Source organism: Anser cygnoides, chromosome 9 (assembly GCF_040182565.1).
Source record: "Anser cygnoides isolate HZ-2024a breed goose chromosome 9, Taihu_goose_T2T_genome, whole genome shotgun sequence".
Taxonomy (NCBI): Eukaryota; Metazoa; Chordata; class Aves; order Anseriformes; family Anatidae; genus Anser; species Anser cygnoides.
Window position 1 is genome coordinate 26,126,759 of NC_089881.1, and position 17,300 is coordinate 26,144,058.

General features: G+C 47.5%; 1 protein-coding gene and 1 long non-coding RNA gene across 5 annotated transcripts in view; both read right to left on the minus strand.

The window, feature by feature from the left end:
- The window catches only part of ARHGEF26 (Rho guanine nucleotide exchange factor 26), a 49,998-nt gene extending 47,802 nt beyond the window's left edge, over positions 1 to 2,196 (minus strand). The window contains exon 1 of the mRNA XM_013193056.3: positions 775 to 2,196. Coding sequence (XP_013048510.3) covers positions 775 to 1,833 — 1,059 coding nt within the window. The 5' untranslated portion in view covers positions 1,834 to 2,196. The remainder of the gene's footprint in view (positions 1 to 774) is intronic.
- A 937-nt stretch (positions 2,197 to 3,133) lies between these two features.
- LOC106043503 (uncharacterized) lies at positions 3,134 to 13,782 on the minus strand. 4 transcript variants are annotated; one of them, XR_007161647.2, is made up of 4 exons: positions 12,207 to 13,782; positions 10,555 to 10,724; positions 5,056 to 5,105; positions 3,134 to 3,683 (listed from the first exon to the last, which is right to left on the minus strand). It is a non-coding gene; the product is annotated as an uncharacterized lncRNA (long non-coding RNA). The 4 variants fall into 4 exon arrangements; XR_007161650.2 differs by having other exon boundaries at positions 12,082 to 13,782; XR_001211718.3 differs by lacking the exon at positions 12,207 to 13,782 and adding an exon at positions 11,981 to 12,071.
- Between the last annotated feature and the right edge of the window lie 3,518 nt (positions 13,783 to 17,300).

The following is a 17,300-nucleotide window of genomic DNA, read 5'->3' on the forward strand; positions in this document are numbered from 1 at the left end:
AAAAGCTCCTTTCTCAGGAGTAGTTCACGATTTGATCTATTGCTATTTCAACACCTGTCCCATTTTCACAACAGCTTCTGTAATTTTTAATTTGGCTAAAAATTGTCAAAAAGCTGATGATTATTTTAACACGTACAGCATTAGCCCTTTGCCTGGAGTACTTCATAACACATTTCCAAAACACTCTTCGTAAATTTACCAGGATGTTTAAAAAAACAGTAACTTGCAGGTGTTGGAATTAAGCCACAAAAAAAGATAATCAAAGTGGAGTCTGTCAATTTAAAAACCATACTCTGATTTTTTTAAGTACTTTTAAAGTAACGTCTCAGCCAGCGTAGGGTGTAAGTTTATTTTTCTGTCGGTCCATTTTCTCTCACAGTCAGGACGTAATAAACTCAGCTTGACTCTTTTTTTTTTTTTTTCGTGTTTACTACTTTCTGGGGAACAGGTTTTATAATATCAATTTGATTGTGAAACTAAACCTAAATGTGCTGGGGAATCCAGCAGGAAACGCAAGCATGAGGCTGCTATTGCCACATTTTTGAGCTGCCTAGATTTCAACAGAACTGCGTCCCTAAGGTCTCTGCCACTTCACTTTGGAAGCACCACACGTAAGTCATCTGTGGGACTCATCAATGACTACAAAAAGGCTGCTGCTAGCAAAAAACAGGAATAAAACCTAGCATTTATGGACAACTAGAGATCGCACATTGCTCTAGCGTGTAGTCTACAACACTCAAAGCAACCTATCGCTCGCCGGTCAACGTAACTTACCTTTGTCCTCCCCAAGCTAGAAAATTTCTCTTTATCTTCAACAACCGCTTTAAGTATCGGCTGAGACATCCTGTTTTTTTTCTTGAAATTGGAAGAGCTGTCGAAGTCGATGCCGCTCACTACAGCTCTCCGGTACGACGTAGACCGCAAGCCGCGTCTCAGCGTCCCCGGGCTGTCCAGGTCACCCTCGGCCTCCTCCTCGGCGTCGGCTACCAGGGGCACGCTGAGGCTCTCCACCATGCTGCGGACCTTGAGCACCCTCTTGTTCGTCTCTGCATTGTGGCTGCCGCTTTTGCTCGTCACCTTTATCTCAGAAGCCAAGCTCTTGGGGATGATCTGCTGCTTGCCCACTTTGAGAGCGGCGGGGCTGTTCGTGCTCAGGATGACGGACGGCTGCTCCGTGAGCTGGCCCTCGGGGGCCGGGCCCTGAGGAGTTAAGTCTCGCTCCGGGGAAATCGCCCGGGAAACGGCGGCGGGCCCCGCTGGCACTTGCTCGGGGTTTTTATAAGGCTGGCTGGGCTGCCAGGGCGGCACGGCCGCGCCGTCGGTCGGGGACCGCGCATTTGCGGCGGGCGAGGGCTGCGGGCCGGGGGTCGAGGCGCTCCGGTCCCGCTGCGGTGCGAGGGCCGGCGGGCCGGGGGCCCTCCGCGAGCCGCGAGCCGGCTGCCTGCCCGCCGGGGCGGCCGCGCCGTTCGCCGCGATGCCGAGGGGGCCGGTGGAGACCAGCGCCAGGAGGCGAGCGGGCTGCTCGGGGCAGGCGGCCGGGCAGCCGGGAGGCCGCAGGGTCCCGTTGGACGCCGGTCCCGTGTCGGAGCTGAAGCAGGGGGGCGCCCTCCGGGGCGCGGCGCCGCCCGGGCGGGTGCTGATGGTTTCTGCGGGCTGGGTGACGGTGAAGGCGCACCTGTCCTCCACCGGGAAGTCGGTGACGAGCACCCCGCTGGGGCTCTGGTACGACTGCGGCCGGGGCTTGCCCCGGGCGTGCTGCCGCGGCGTCGCCCTCCTCTTCCACAGCGGCGCCGCGCCGCTGCCGCCGAGCTCGGCCTCGCTGCCCCCGTCCATCGCCGGCTCCTCGCCGCCGCCTCCAGGCGGAAGCAGCGCGCCCTGCCCCGCGCCGGGCCCCGCAGCTCGCCCGGGGGGAAGCGGCTCGGCACGGCACGGCTCGGCTCGGCTCGTCGCACCGCCGCAACCCCGCACGGCGGGCGCCGGGCCAGCGGGGGAGGGGACGGGCCAGCACGGGCAGAAGCTGCCCCGGCTCGCCCGCACCCCCGGGGCCGCGCTCCCCGCCGGCGGGGCGGGGGCTGCCGCCGGGCTCCGCTCCCACCTGCGAGCGCCCCGCTGCCGGCCGCGGCCCGCCCGCCGCCCCGGCCCCCCCGCGGCTTCACCTCATCGCGGCGCCCCCCCCGGCTTAGGAAAGGGGGGGGGGGGGGGGGTTACGGCGGCCGCCTCCCGCCCCACCTGCGGCTCGGTCGCGGCCTTTCCGCAGCCCTTCGCGGCCGCCGCCGGGCTGTCCCGGCACGGCTCGGCACGGCCCCGCCGCCCGGCCCCTCCCCTGCCCTCCGCCCTCGCCGCCCGCGGAGCGCGGGCCTGCGCCGCGCAGGTACCGGCGGCGGGGCACGGGCGCTCCACGGGGAGCCCGGCCCCGGTTGCCGGCACCGCAGGGCCCCGTGGGCTGGTGAAACGCCGGCTCTGAGAGAGCGCGGGCCTCACCGTGAACAAACGAAGCCGCACCTCACCAAAACACGAATTAATTGACCCCGGTGTTAACGTAAAGATGCGTGTCCCGTGGGCCGCCAGGTCCACAAAGCGCCTAAGTTCTGTGGAGAGGGCGACACCTAGACCAGTCTGGATAGATGGAAAAGCTGGTCAGCCCGCAGGTGCTCGAGGCCTTTCCTCAAAGCTTACCACTTGTGGTAATCCTGTGAGGAATGCACAAGGACTCATCTCTCACGCGGTGCCAGGTGCTGTGGGCAGCCGTGGTGCCGCCCTGCCACCTCCTCAGCCCCCGGGGGACACCAGATTTTCGCCCGGCCGCTCCTTAGCCTTAGCGCAGCTGTCACTGCTTCACTGGGTGCTCAAATGCTGGGAGAAAGCTGGGAGTGGCTTTCTGGTAAGAAAAGGGGAAATGAACGGTGAATTTACTGGCAATTCTGGCAAATGACAGCAAAATCTGTGTTTTAGGTAACTTAGAAGAACTGAGTAGGATTTAAGACGAAAAGCTGAACACGTGCTTCGTGTGGGGGCAGCGCTTACTCGGCCCCTCGCCTGCAGGCAGGTCCCAGATGAGGCCCCGAGGCTGGGGGACACCCACAGGTTGTGGGGAGCACCCAGGACACCAGCGCTGACTGCCCCAGCACCGCTCTGACCAGGGCAGGAGGCTCGCTGCAGGCAGGGTCCCAGCTGGCAATCTATTTTACAAGCCATCACGTCACAGTACACAGAGCATTCAGCACAAGTATTTATTTAGTTCCACGATTACTTGTCAAAATAACAATTTAGAATTGTTGCTTTCCTAGCCTTAAACCTCAAAACTGAACTACTTGTTGGGCTTCCCTCAGACGCAGGGAAGTTGGAATCCAGGTCTGATTTCCATCCCTGTGCAATGCATCTTGCCAGGAATGGCAGAACAGAAATACCCTGAATACTTGAGGATGCTTGGATCCTGGCCCTGGGATACTCTCCAACCCAGAGTGTTGGAGGTGGGAAAATCAGGCGCTGAAGAACGTGTGGTGCATACCTATGGCTGTTCATCTTGGCCTTCCCTCTCAGCCGTTCTGCCACCCACAGCTGCGAAGCACTCAGGTCATTTACATCTCACTGAGCTCCAGGAAACAGCCAAGCAGCTCAGGCCAGCGGAAGCTTTGTTAAGCTGAACACCTTTCCTCCCACCTGGCTGCCAGGGCTGCCGTCACCTGCAAGATACAAACTTGATTTCTCCACAGATTTCAGCCTAAAAAGAGTAGCACACAAAGCTTTAATGTGGAGACCTGGGCCTATGGCCCATCTGTTTTACAGCACACAACAGCAACACCGCATGGCGAATGCTTTGCTGGCAGAGCTCTGCCACCCAGCAACCACCTGGAGGGGCTTTCTTTAGGGCCCCAGACTCAGGGGTTTGTAGTAGGGAGTTCTGGGGCCACGGGGAGAGGGACGCAGGGATGGGTGTGCTACGCAGCTGTGGCACAGACGGTCCCTGTACGAGCGCTGACAGCTTTGTCCACGGGGTAGGAAATACTCCCAGATTTAGAAAACCAATTGAGTCACTACAGTTGGCAGGAACAAGGGGGGTTGGTTCATCTCTGTGAGAGTACATTTAACCAAAAAATGCCACCAGGTTTCTGTTTGGCAGATGCCAAATCTCAGACCAGTTCTTGGGAAGTTTGAAAGCTGAGGTGATAGCCGTGTTTGTTACAAGACAGGAATTTAGTTATGGACAAGGAGAGAACTGTAGTGACAAGGAAGACTGTCACCAGACTTGAAGGCAAACTACTGCAGAGGCTTGCTAACTGACCGTGCCCTGGACACGTGAGAGTAAGGGGATGGAGGAGAAGGTGCCAGACGTGGCTGCACACAGGCTGTAACACACTCCGGTGCATCAATACGTGCCTAACTTTGAGAGCACAAATTTTCCAACGCCAGTCAGCAAAACCACTTGCTTATATAAAGACAGGCACCTGCTTAACTTCCTGGCTGAACTTTAAGGGAGAAGGGCCCCCCAAAAAAGAAAAAATTGTTAGAATTTTAATTGCTCTTTTCTCCAGACTTCAAGAGTTCGTGTATCAATGAATTGGAAAAAAAATAAGTAGATTAAAATTGCATTATTACTCGTCCAACCACATGTACAAATGCATGAACTTTAGATAAATAAATTCTTCTGCCAGAAAAATCCAGGAAAAACAAAAAAAATTAGTAAGAATAAAATGAAGCAAGGCACATTGAAATTAAAAGTGACAAATGTGCATGTCTCACCAATGAGACAAAACTTCAAATCACCACACCAACTTCAAACAACCAAAGCACGCAAGGAAAAGCCACAGGCATAACCTAAAATGCTAGTTCAATTGTCACTTAGGATTTCACAGCCTTATGTGGTAATTATAAAGAAAATTCACACAGAGAATTCTTTCTAAAATTATCTCATAACTTTCCATATGAAATTGCCAAGAAATTGGATACAGTTGCAGCATGTTACTTAACTCATAAATCCTAATTATTAATAATTGAGGTAATCAGCTTTTACAAGATTATTCTGTCACACATACTTATTAACTATGATGCACTTACAAGAATAATTTTTGTTTCTGAATGGCCACCTCAGCGTTCGATTTCACACCCTGTATAAAAGAAATAAGACTCGCAATAAAATTAAAGTTGTAATAGAAGTAGAACCAACTATATAATTTAAGAGAAGAAGGAACTTGAAATGTAGTTATTAACACCTCATAACCTCATACAAAGTAAAGTCTCAGAGTAAAATCAGTAAGGTGCTTTTTTAGCTGAGAAAAATCTGAAATGAACTAAATAGAGGAAGGGAGAGCGTGCCTGTCTGTAGGGCTGGTTACAAGGCTCAGCTTGTGTGAAGCTCAAGTTCAAGTGTGAAACCCCGAACACTGGACACAGGGAAGAACTCTGCTAGTACAGCTTTCATCCCTGTCTTCACAGCAATCAGGTTAACCCAGTCAGTGACCTTGAACATTCACTAGTGAAAAATAAGTCAAAATAAGTCTATCCTCTGTTTCCTAGCTAGTACAAATGACCTAAAAGTTCACGTAATGAATCTGCACCAAACCAGAAAGCATTTCTGTACCTGCCTGCCACTAAACATGCCAATAACCCCCTTGCTACCCAGAAGACTGTTTATCATAGCTACTACCAGGCAGACAATTAAAAGGCGTGCACAGATACGTTCAGTGGTGAATGCGGTTATTCCCTGAAAATCCACCAAGGAAAATGAGGGATTATTCATCTTTCCCCACATTCAAATCAAGAGCATACTTTTCTCAGCCTGATAACCTCTTCCACAAACCTCAGTGCACCAGTAACTGAGTAAACTGGGACGGCTCGTGCATATGGGAGATCAGACCGGAGAGACTCCGGGGCTCCCTTCATGCTCAGCACTACACGTGTACTTCTATGCTGGAAGTTAAATATATATTCAAAAGTTTTACCATGCTTAGCGCCTTTACAAGGCCAGCCTTGTGCTACCAAACCACAAAACAAATGCACAAAACTGCTGTCATATTATTCTTACTCCTTATCTTCTTCTGGTACCACGTGCAGATGATTAGCTTCTTACGCATTAACAGCTTTTTCGTGTTATCCCAATGGAATTTTAGAGCTGTGGAAGAGCAATCACTGCATTTATCTCACCTATTATTTGCTTATCTAACACATACATAAGATGAACTAAAAGGTTTAAAATCCAGATGAATTATACTGATTTATATGAACTGAATCTCCTAAACATTAACTCTTCTAGCAAGTTACTATGTGCAATGTGACAGAAGAGGAAGAAAAATACTTGGGCATTTTGTATGTTCAGTTTCAAAAAGCTTTCATATACATTGCCGAGCTCTTCTGTGTTGGGGGGGGCTCTAGTTCTTCAGCTTTGCAGATAACCTGGAGATATTCAGGAAAAGTCTCTAGAAGTGTCTTTAAATAAAGGGACTTGCACTGTTTGCTGCATCAATGCTTCTTAATCCATACTTTAATCAGTCCCCTCTCTCTCCCAGTCGTTTTGAGGACATAGGGAGATGTGAAACAAGAACCAATGCCCGTGGAAACTGACTGCAGCAGAAATAAACCCTGTAAATTTGCTGTGAGTTACACTGCTTCAGAATTGTCCTTTTTCAAAGCCAGGTCCCATGCACTGTACTGGCAGCTATGAAGTATCAATATAAATATCCTTTTTAAGCTCTTTTCATGACTTCAGGCAGTCTGTTTACAGTTACTTGGAAAAGAGCCAACTGTTCTCAGATTAGTGCCAGTCTCCATCTCGTAATTAGCATGCATGAATGAATAAGACTCTCACTGTCTCCCAAAACCCTGCCACGACAACAGGAGCGACAGAGGTCACCCCAAACTGAAGCACAGACCAGATGCAAGTGTGCTGCAGCCAGGCCACTGGCGGAGTGCTTCTGCTACTGCTTCCTCCGCTCTGGCAGGGACACGAACTTCGAGGGAGCGATGCCAGTGCGAGCAGGAGATCTGTGCTGGGGAGGACACTCGTTCCCCGGCTGCCACAGGCAGTCGCAGCGCACCGACAGCCCCGGCACCCAGCAGGGACGCAGCCTCGCTCCTCTCCCTGCTCTGCCCCGTACAGATACAGGCTGTGAGAGATTTTGCTCTGGGTAACACTCAGCTAAATTGCAAATATAAATCTATCAGACAGCCAAAGGTGGGTTCCTTAATTCCTTCAGTTTTTCTCTAAATCGTTTTCGCTGTTGCTAAAATAATCAGCACAGGCAGAAAGCTCTGCAGCATTAGCTAAAAGCTTTCAGGGACAAAACACCCCCAACAGATTGCACTGCGGTAATAAAGAACCTGTTGATGCCTGCATTCTAATTGCCTTCCTTTCAGCCAGTGCATATGGAAACAAATGTTTCACTGCCAATTTATTCTCTCCCTATCCTGTGCCCAGAACCACCCCTCCTCTCCCACTACTGATGGTCCCAGCGAGGTCCAGTTGTACACACCTTCTAAAACCCATAGCCTGTGAGCCGCTTCGGGTGCATCAGTGTGCCTCTGAGGCACTTCAGATGTGATGTCAGCTTAAGTTAATGGGAAATATACAGCGGGAATTGATGTTTCCATCAAGGACTATCGACTTTGAAGCAAGTCTCAATATTTACTGTTACACTGGGATGTATTTTGGAACAGGACAGCAGAAAAGGAGTAGGAAAGAATGAGCACCCACTGAAATATGCCTGGTGCTTGAGGTCTGCTACCGCCTTGGTTCTTGTCATGCAAGTTATGAACTTCCTGTCCGCACGATTATAAAAACAACCCTATGTTTACTAACACTTAAGCTGATGCTACTGGTTAACCAGGTCTGTTAACAGCAACCTGCCCGGATAATGTTTGTTCACTGCCTGCATCGGGGGTGGATCCACAGGGCATCTCCTGCAGGGAGAGGGCAGCTACGCAGCAACCCCGTCCATCATTTGTTCGGTGTCTGGGAGCTTCCCAGCAGGAGCTATGGAGACTTCAGCATCTTGACCGCATTGTGTCTGTATGTGGGACTTTGATTCTGATGTGAGAACCAGTTCCTGCCTTGCTGGAATTATCTGTCCTCTTTTCCTGCTGCTTTTTATTTTCCAGCAAGTTTTATATCTACAATACTTTCACTAGTAAAACTTGCACGGACTTCAGTGGAGATAATTAGTTTCACTGGGATTAGCCTATTGTTAAAGTAGGTAATTTCTATAAAATGTTATCAAACTTTCCAAAAGTTACACCTACTTGTAAGTTTTGTTCAGTGAACGTGCAATGAATCTGAATTTTAAAGGAGAATTGAGAAACAGAAGGCTGAGTCCCTTCATCTCCAATTTATTTCTATACAGTGTTTTTCCAGTTTTAGGATTGCATTTACATGTCTGCAATTCTGAAAGTGAATTTCAACTCATTAATCCAAAGAATGCCCTTTCTGTAAGGGAACAGTCAAGGAAAAGGCTCTGAAAAATGTAGATATGAACTCTTTTAACTGATTACAATAGTTCATAAGATGTTGCCATTTCAACAGCCTAGCAGGAAGATAAGGTACTTCAAACATTTCCCAACAAAAGGACTGAAGCGTTGCTTGCCATAGCTGAAGACATTTTGTGGTTGCTATTAGAAACTAAAGAAATCTTGGGAGCCTGTACAACCACATCTTTGCAGCTGAAGGATGCTATTTTCTGTCTGCTCTTTCTTTATTCTTTCTTTGCCTGCATGTTGCACAGAAAATGCCTGAATTAATGGCAGGGGGAAGAGGGAATTGGGTGGATGTTTCCAAAGAGCTAGTCTTAGCCTTAGTTAAAAAAAAAAAAAAAAAAAAAAGGAATGAAAATTCCGTTCATACTATAATAATTTTTTTTTTTAAATGGTTCCTGAAGAACCACTATGTTTGTGGTCAACTTCCATAATGATAGATAATAGCTTATAGGTTTGATTCACCTCAGGTGTCATTCCTTACAGCTGGGGCAGGAAAACCTCCCATTTCTATAGACCCTTTTGGGCTGTGCCCGTCTGCCTCGCGCTGAGCCTGCGCCCCGGGAACCCCCGGGAGCCCCAACCCGGTGCTGCAGCTCTACAGACGTGGCAGGCGCTGGGAACGCAGGCTGAGACGTTCAAACCTGCATCTCTCTGGTTAGACACCCAAGCCCTATTTGATGGCATACCTTAACTGGGCTGATTTTCAGGAATGCCAAACCTGGTTCACTGTCAGGCAACAAGACAACTGATTGACCCAGAGTTACGCACCTGACTTTCCCTTTGCTGCATTAAAATCCTGGAATTTTATGGCTGTCATAGCAACAGAATCAGAAAATGAGGAAATCTGGAGTGTGAGGCACATAAGCTTATAAACGTTTTTTCTCTAATGAGTTGAAACTCTAGTGTGCCTTTCCTCCTTAAAATGGAGTTTGCCATTTGTACTCTCCACATTCAGATTCCACGCTTCACTTAGCTTCTTGGCTGAGGTCCCTTCAGTGGAAACTATGCATCAACGCATACATAACGGGTGAGATCTGGGTTCCATGAAAGGCTGCAGGAGTTTTATTACTGACTTCAGAAAGACCATGATTTTGGCTGTAACGTGACTAATTGCACCTCCATGACAATGAGTTTGACAGAATTCCCGCATCTGCTAAGTGAGAAGCCATTCTCTCGTTTCACCCTTCCTTCTACGTTGTAATGTACGGTGCACTGGGAGTTCTCCAAACAACGTGTAAGAAGGTTTTTGTGGTGCTTGTTTTTTTGGTCAAGATCAGTATATGAAAGATTGTTCCTTTCCTAAACATTCTGAAAAATTGGCACTTCTTTTATTATCTTTCTTTTTCAAGCTATTGGAAGCGTTCCCGATTCAACTCTGAACCTGCTAGTTAACTCAAATACATTTTAATTGTCAGGATTTAGTCTGTTAGTGTGTGCTGAAATTTACCACTATGGTTTCATTAAGCTCAAGCGTAATTTTCTACAGTTATCACCCTTGCGGTCAGATTTCTGCTCTTATTTTCTAGCAATCACTTCAGTGTTCCTCTCATTTGGAAATAACTTCTATCATATTTTCTAAGCCCTTTTTTCCACCTTCACCTTGACTGTGACTTATTTCCTAACCTACTGTTCAGAACTTCAGAGTTCATTTTCATCTCTGCTTCTCTAAAGATCCTTAGGAATGAAGAGATATATCCCAGGCTGAACTTTTGTTACATCCTTCCATTTTCTCATCCACTACACCACCATTTTAGAACTGATTGTCTTTCTTCTTCAGTGAGCCCTTTTGACATCATTCCCATCATTCGCTTCTCTAAAAGAACCTTATGTTAATTAAGAAAGGAGGCTATTAACTGTGAATGCAATTAGATAAGCAATGCACAAGAACCCACACAGCCCTACCAAAATAATTCTGATAAATTATACAAATGCATACAGCTTTTATGTTTATATACATATGCATATATAAAACAAGTACACAAAACCCCAAAGCACATCTCAGCACTTACAACTCAGCACAACAACTCCCATTAAAAACCCAAGGATTAAAACCACAACTGAAGCATCTCTTAGAAGTACTTGTCTTATTACCTGGTCAGCTGCAGCTCTATCGTTGCCCTCTGAGATGGAAAGGACCCCGTTTTTTTATCAAGTCGCAAAGACGTAAATGACATGTCCATGACCAGCTAGGAAACCTCTTGACAGAGCAGAGAATTAAATGTACATCCTTCAGATTTCAACTTTGCCCCTTTCTGCTGGTTCTGCCATTGGAGAGAAAGAAAATGCAAGTTGCAAGTGACTTCTGCAAAACGAAGAGGAAATCAGTATAAGAAAAGGCATACCAAACAAAGCTTTGTGGCTCCTTGGTATTATTGTATTGTTATATTTTTCTTCTTGCATTTTTGATTTTTTTTATAGCCTGTCTAATGTGTGTGATTTTTGAAGGGGTCCAGAAGTTGTTATATTAAGGATTGGTCAGGGAACCATACATTTCAGCCCTACTTCTGCTACACCCTCTATATGACTGCTGCAATAGGAAATACAGAACTGGCACCACCAAACTGACTTCAGCTTCATCTCTCTCCTGGACAAAGGAGATCCCCAGCTGTCTGCGCAGACATCTCCTTCCTGGGGGTCTGTGCTTAGTGCAAGCTAGTAAAAGCAATGGCAGAGAACCTAGGTTGGTTTTCAGAGACCACTGAACTAGCACTACGGCTGCCCTTGTTTCGGACAGCAGACAGGGATTCCTCCTGCAGCAGCGAAGCACGGGTGAAGGTCTCAACACACCGAGACGGTTCTGTGCTCGCACAGCTCCCAGTACTGCAAAGCGTTACAGAGCGCCACTAAAAAGCACATTTATCGCCTGACCTGCAAATGGCAGTCCTGGCAATTGGAATTCTAGAACCGATAGATGCAGTTGTGAGGAAGAAAAAAAGGAGAGGGGGTATGTGAAAGGGAATATTGCAGGAAGGAAAATAAAGACCTTCAGCTGAAACAAGAGCAAGTTAGAAACACAGTGAGAAGTGTGAGAATTCATACAATGCTTTTAACGAGACTAAAGAGAGAAAAGAGCTGGGGACAGAGAGGCATTTTCTGAGCCAAGAACAGATTCCCAAAAGAGAAGAAGTCTGGATTCAAAAGGAGGGGAAAAAAAGATGTGGATAGACAAAGTAATGTTTTGCCAAAGGCCTCTGTCTGAAGGAGAACAGCTAGTGCGCTCTGCCTAAGCAGTAAACTTGGCTTTCTGAGATTATTAATTTTATCTCTGAAACAAGTTCCCTTAGACAAAATATTTTTATTGCTTTTCACTTGGCTTCGGAATTACTGCTAGATTAATTTTATGCCTGAAATCAAACTGAAGGTGACCAAGACCTTGAAAAAGGCATTCTTCCAGAGAGGCAATACTGGACCCAAAGTAAGCAGAAACCTTGCCCAGCAGAGCTGCGGTGAATGAGTTGTTTTATGGATGTGAATGAAGGGCTTAAATACTTTTCAAGTTACTCAGAAAAAAACGTACTGTGGGAGTCGCGGGGCCCAACTTACTCCCGCAGGCCGGCAGGACAGCGTGCGGCCTGGCGGAGCGCAGGCTGCGGGCAGGCCCACGCTCGCACACCTTACCTAGTGGGGAAGAGCTCCGACAGGCGAGGGCCTTGCTCAGGGAACAGGCACCGACCCCGCCGAGTTCCACTCCCTCGGTAAAGGCCTCACAAGCACCTGAAACTGGAGGCGAGCGTGGCACGCACTTGATGGCTATGGAAACAAAAGCCAAGCTGTGCTGAATGCACTGGAACACGGCCTGGGATGCTGTCCTGCTGTAGGGAGCTAGGGCATGGCCCGAGACTTGTCCAAGGTTTGAGCCGGGTGACAGTGCTGGTGGTCCTCGCGTGACGGGGAGCTCTGTGGACTGTGGTTCCTGGTACAACGCTGCTCATAGTTACACCTGGTCTTATCTACAGTGCTTTGGTTTTTCATTTCTACAGGCTGAAATTACATATTTTCAATGTTGTATCTTTTCTTTTTATGTTGAAGTATCTGGGGCATGGCATTAAAACTGGTAAGAGCGGGCTAAGGTATGCACACATAAAGCAAGAAAGTTTCTTCGCAGCCCTCAGAAGATTTTGCCTGGCTCCTTCCTAGTGAGTCCTGCGCTGTTAAATATACATTTCTGGATCCATGTGTGGTGTCAAACGCTCATGTTTCATTTACATCTTCATTCAAATTTTCTCAGGAGATGAAAGACAAATAAAGAGGCTGAAAATGTTGAAAAATGCAGTCTGAAAGCAAGAGAAGAAAAATTTAACATTTCTGTCATTACTTGGAAAACCTAAAAAGAGAATTGCAAGCGGCAATTTGTCTGTAATTCTGCAAAGTGCTTCCTGTTCTTGTTTCTGCATGTTCCTTCTCCCCTGAGAACCTGGACAAGGAGGAAAAGGGCTGCTGAGCCGCTGGCACCCCGTGTGGCCCTGCAGAACCGAGCCACGCGCACGGGGCTGGTGCTCGGGACCAGCCCGCTGCCGCGCCGGCTCGCTGGGCCATGGAGCTCGCTGAGGCAAGGGCTGACATTCCGGGGCAGTGCTTTGAGGCAGGTTGTGGTCTTGTGTTGTCAGTGATAAAAGCCAGAAGCTAGAATGAAGTACAGAGAACACATTTTTCTCTCTAAGAGAAAACCGAAGAACATGTGTCACAAGCCAGTTTACCTAGCTCGGTGTCTGCTTGCTCTGTATCATAATTAACCATTTCTTTCAAACAGCAAAATAACCAAAATAAATTATCGTAATCATCTCACTTCACTTCAGGTTATATAGGCTTATCGAAAAGAGCAATTATTTTCAAGACCTAGCTCGGGGACATTAAATACCAGATACAAAGGCTTGCAAGTGGTGAACTCTCATGTGCTGAGTGGCAGAGAATGTTCCTTTTTGTCGAGCAGAACGCTTCTCCTTCCAGATGCTCTCTATGGATCGCACTGTATATCAGTTTGCGAGTGCCTTTATGGACTCCTGTGACTTGGCAGCAATCATACAGTCAAGCTCACAGGAAAGGAATTTGGCCTTACATTGCAGCCTGAGCCATGGCACAATCCACACCTCTCCAGCTGTATAAGGAACAATTCTTTATGATCCGCTCAGCTCAGCCTGTCCAAACTCCTTTGTAAATACTCATAAACGAGTTTACTGATTTAGAATTAATTTTTAAGCTCTACTGATACATGCCAGCTTTAAATGGATTTAAGTGCATGCAGTGGGGATACAACAAAAACGACAGTTCACCACGTACAATCGGGATGCCGCAGAGGGGAGTTCTGCAGTAGCTTCAATGCTGAATTTAGACCATCTAGAGAGGCAGCAAAGTGCAAACCAGCTACGATCCATTATGAAGAGTATGACAGCTTTAACTTCAGTTTTCCAGTGGAATAAAAATAACTTCTCAGAAGAATTAACGGTCATTATAATAAATTGAAACACTAAATAAATGGATGAACATTTTCTGCAGAACAAAGACGTGCACATGCTGTAATGGACAGACACGGGATCCTCTCGTACCCCTGTTCTCTTTTCTTTGCTGTTGATGTTTAACTTCATTCCAGTTAATGATAACATTCACTGTACTACCCTAGCATGAGGACACGGAGCCTGAAGCAGCCCCGTACGGCACTGCTATACGCCGCCAGCGCATCAGAGGAATGGAGACACTCGGTCCCCCCGCGGACGCGGAGCAGCGTTCCCCCAGGCGGCAGGCAGAGCTGTGGGTGCTCGGCCATACCCAGTGCTGTGCCACGGGCGCTGCAGCCTCGCATCATGCTGCCAGCACCTCTGCAACCTCAGCTGTTTCCGCTGTCTGTCCCACAGGCACGGCTACGGCCGGTGGCCCCAGGCAGGCTATGCTTCATCATGATTCGAAGTCTCAAAAGCCTTTCCCAGATATCCTGGGAATCCCAAGAGGAATATTTAAGGCAGAAGCAGACGACATTAAAAGGGACAGCCGGCTACAGATGTTCTTATCCTTGTGAGTGAAAACCTAGAAATACTTGAAATACTCCAGATAGTTATGACTGGCCAGCAAACGCCACAGCAAATACCTATCTTTGTTTTAAGTAAACCATTAACAGAAGAGTCCAGTCACAATGATAAAAACCACACCAATGTTCTTGGACTAAACTACTTACCCAAACTAGCCAAAAAAACTAAAGCTACAGAAACTGAAATGGTTCAAATACAGGAGAAAACACAGAAACAGCAAGCTTCTATGACACAAACATTTTGAAAGTTGATCTCCAAAACATGGGAGGAAAGATTTATTAGAAGTACGTCATTCTACAACAAAAGAGGTCTGCTCCAAAATTTCAGTCTAAAAATAGCCTTTCTCACAGAGTCCTACTTTGAATGAAAGTAGTATTTAAATTACAATATAATTAAATACCTTTCTTTGCCCTTTTGCTGGTACTCACTGCAGAAACGGGAAAGACGGATGCGTTATTTTGAGATGAACATTTAAACACTGCTTGTATGCTACATCCTTCCATGAATGAAACATTTGGGCACTTTAGGCGCATTATTAAGACAGTTATATATGTTTATAGGCATCAACGCACATCTTTTTTCCCCTAGTCTAGATCCAGACTTCCCTCTGCCCACAGCCACCAAATGTGCCCACAGTGCCGGCTTTCCCAGGCACCCAAAGTGACAGAGCCCGGGCTCAGAGGCAGGTACGCAGCCAGGAACAGGGCAAAGGACGGGTGTCACCGCACCCTTCCCGACACTGTCCTGCATGCCTCCCGAGCTGAAAGCACTGACCCCGGTCGCCACATCCCATTTAGCGAGGACGGGACCGCTGCAGAGGCTGTAAGCCAGCCGTACGGAGCGGCCCCAAGAGGCCCCTGGCAGTGCTCTGCAAGCTGGTGGGAAGTCCTGGTGAATGTGGGGCTGAGCAGGGAGCGCTGGCTTTTTGCCCGTCCAGCTCCTGATTTCTTTAGTGAGACTGTACAAAGAGGTACAAAACAATGCCAAGCACGCTGCTCTGCAAGTTGATGTTAAAGCTAGTTCCTTTTTTTTCATTAGTTATGCACCTATCTGTATTCATATATTCATGTATACATTTCTTTTTAAAAATGGCTAGCTTAGAAACCACTCTGTGATTATTTCTTCTCTCTTTGTTCTCAACTCATCATTGCTAGTACCTGCAAGAAGAGTACTCGGCATGCCTCGCATACTTCCAGTCCTGCTGGATAGAGCAGCTGAGGTCAAGGATATGTAACAGACCGCCAGCATATACATACAGCACGTGTGTGTTTGGGGAAATACGTATTCACAGCTGACTTGTCACTGACAAAGAGTCTGAAGCCTCTTTCTCGAGAAGGGTACTATTTTCCATTGTCCCTGTCCCTCCCAAAGGAAACAGAGATTTCTCTCATTTAAGCGCAAGAAAGACAGTGCAAATAATGAACCAAAAAATGGGTCGCTCCTTCCAGGAGCATGGAAATCCTGCTCCTAGTAACCAGAGGTAATGCCAGGATGGTAGGGCTGCCTGCTTCTAACACATACAGAGCTTTGCCCAGGACTGAAGAACAAGATAGCAAAGAACAAGGCAGCCACTGCACATACATAAAAGCTCTTGTCAGGGCAAAAGAAAAGCTCAGCATGGTTTTAGTTCTGTATTCGAAAAATACAGTATGAAAAGCTCTTCACAAAGAGCTAAACAGAGACAGCAGAGCTAGCAGTCCTAATAGACCCACATTAACAAGCAAGCAAGCAGGCAACTTCTGAATCCATTATAAGTGAGATTTCAAGACTTTTTTTTATTATTTTCTTTTAATTGATCTCCTTTCTCCTCTGGGCTGTACACCATCATTTCATTTACACATGCTTCACATTTTGTCCATTCTCATGCTCTTTGGAGAAAGGGAAGTGAAAAGACTGTATTTGGAAAAAACAGCATGGAACAGAATAGATTTAAGTGCACATTTGTCATGAAGAGTGTTCACTTAATAAAGACCAAAAAGACCAGTGTTGGTAAAGGAGTCCTTTTAAATAATAAAAATAACATGTAAAGTAGGGCCAGTCGCAGTGATTGTAAGACTTGGGAATTATTTCATGCATATCAAGGCTATAAAGGTGAGACAAGAAGCACAAGTGTCCTGTCTCCAGCACCAAATTCCTTCACACTGCAGCCGCTCAGCAGGCACTGCGCTCTTATGGGGGAAAAGGATGTAGCTGGAACAAAACATGACCGGAGCGAGAATGGCTTAGACATGGAAAAACGAGCGCAGAATGGGCAGTTCCAAATCCTGCATTCACAGGCCAAAAACATACTCAATGAAAATGAATAACGACTTAATCATTTCAATAAATAAGGCCTCTGTTTGGCTTTCCATGGTTTGAGAGGAAGTTTGTCTGGCTTTAGTTGCCTTCTACCACTCCTAGCCACGGTAGGGGCACTAGGAACGCTCTCCTGACCGTCCCCTACCCCCAGGGCTCCTAGTGGCCCCCTCTGCGCCCGAGCTGTGGGCCTCGTGCTGGCACGGGGACACCAAGGATTGTCCCCAGCTAACAAGAGACGCTGTCCATGCACCTCCTTCACCTCGTGGAAAAAGTATGCCTAGCCACATACAACCGCAGCACTGTTTTTATGTACAAAGAAACCGTGGGTTATAGTCAGCTGGCTGCTCACGGATCGGTTGTGCTGTATCTACGGCAACAGACATCAGAATATCGCACGTGTGACATAAAAATCGGAGCCCCATTAATCCTTTGTTTCTTCTGCATTCAAATTCCCATGCTAGACTAAGAGCTGAAGAAGTTTGTGACTTACATTCCTGGACTGATAAGCTCGTTTCCAGC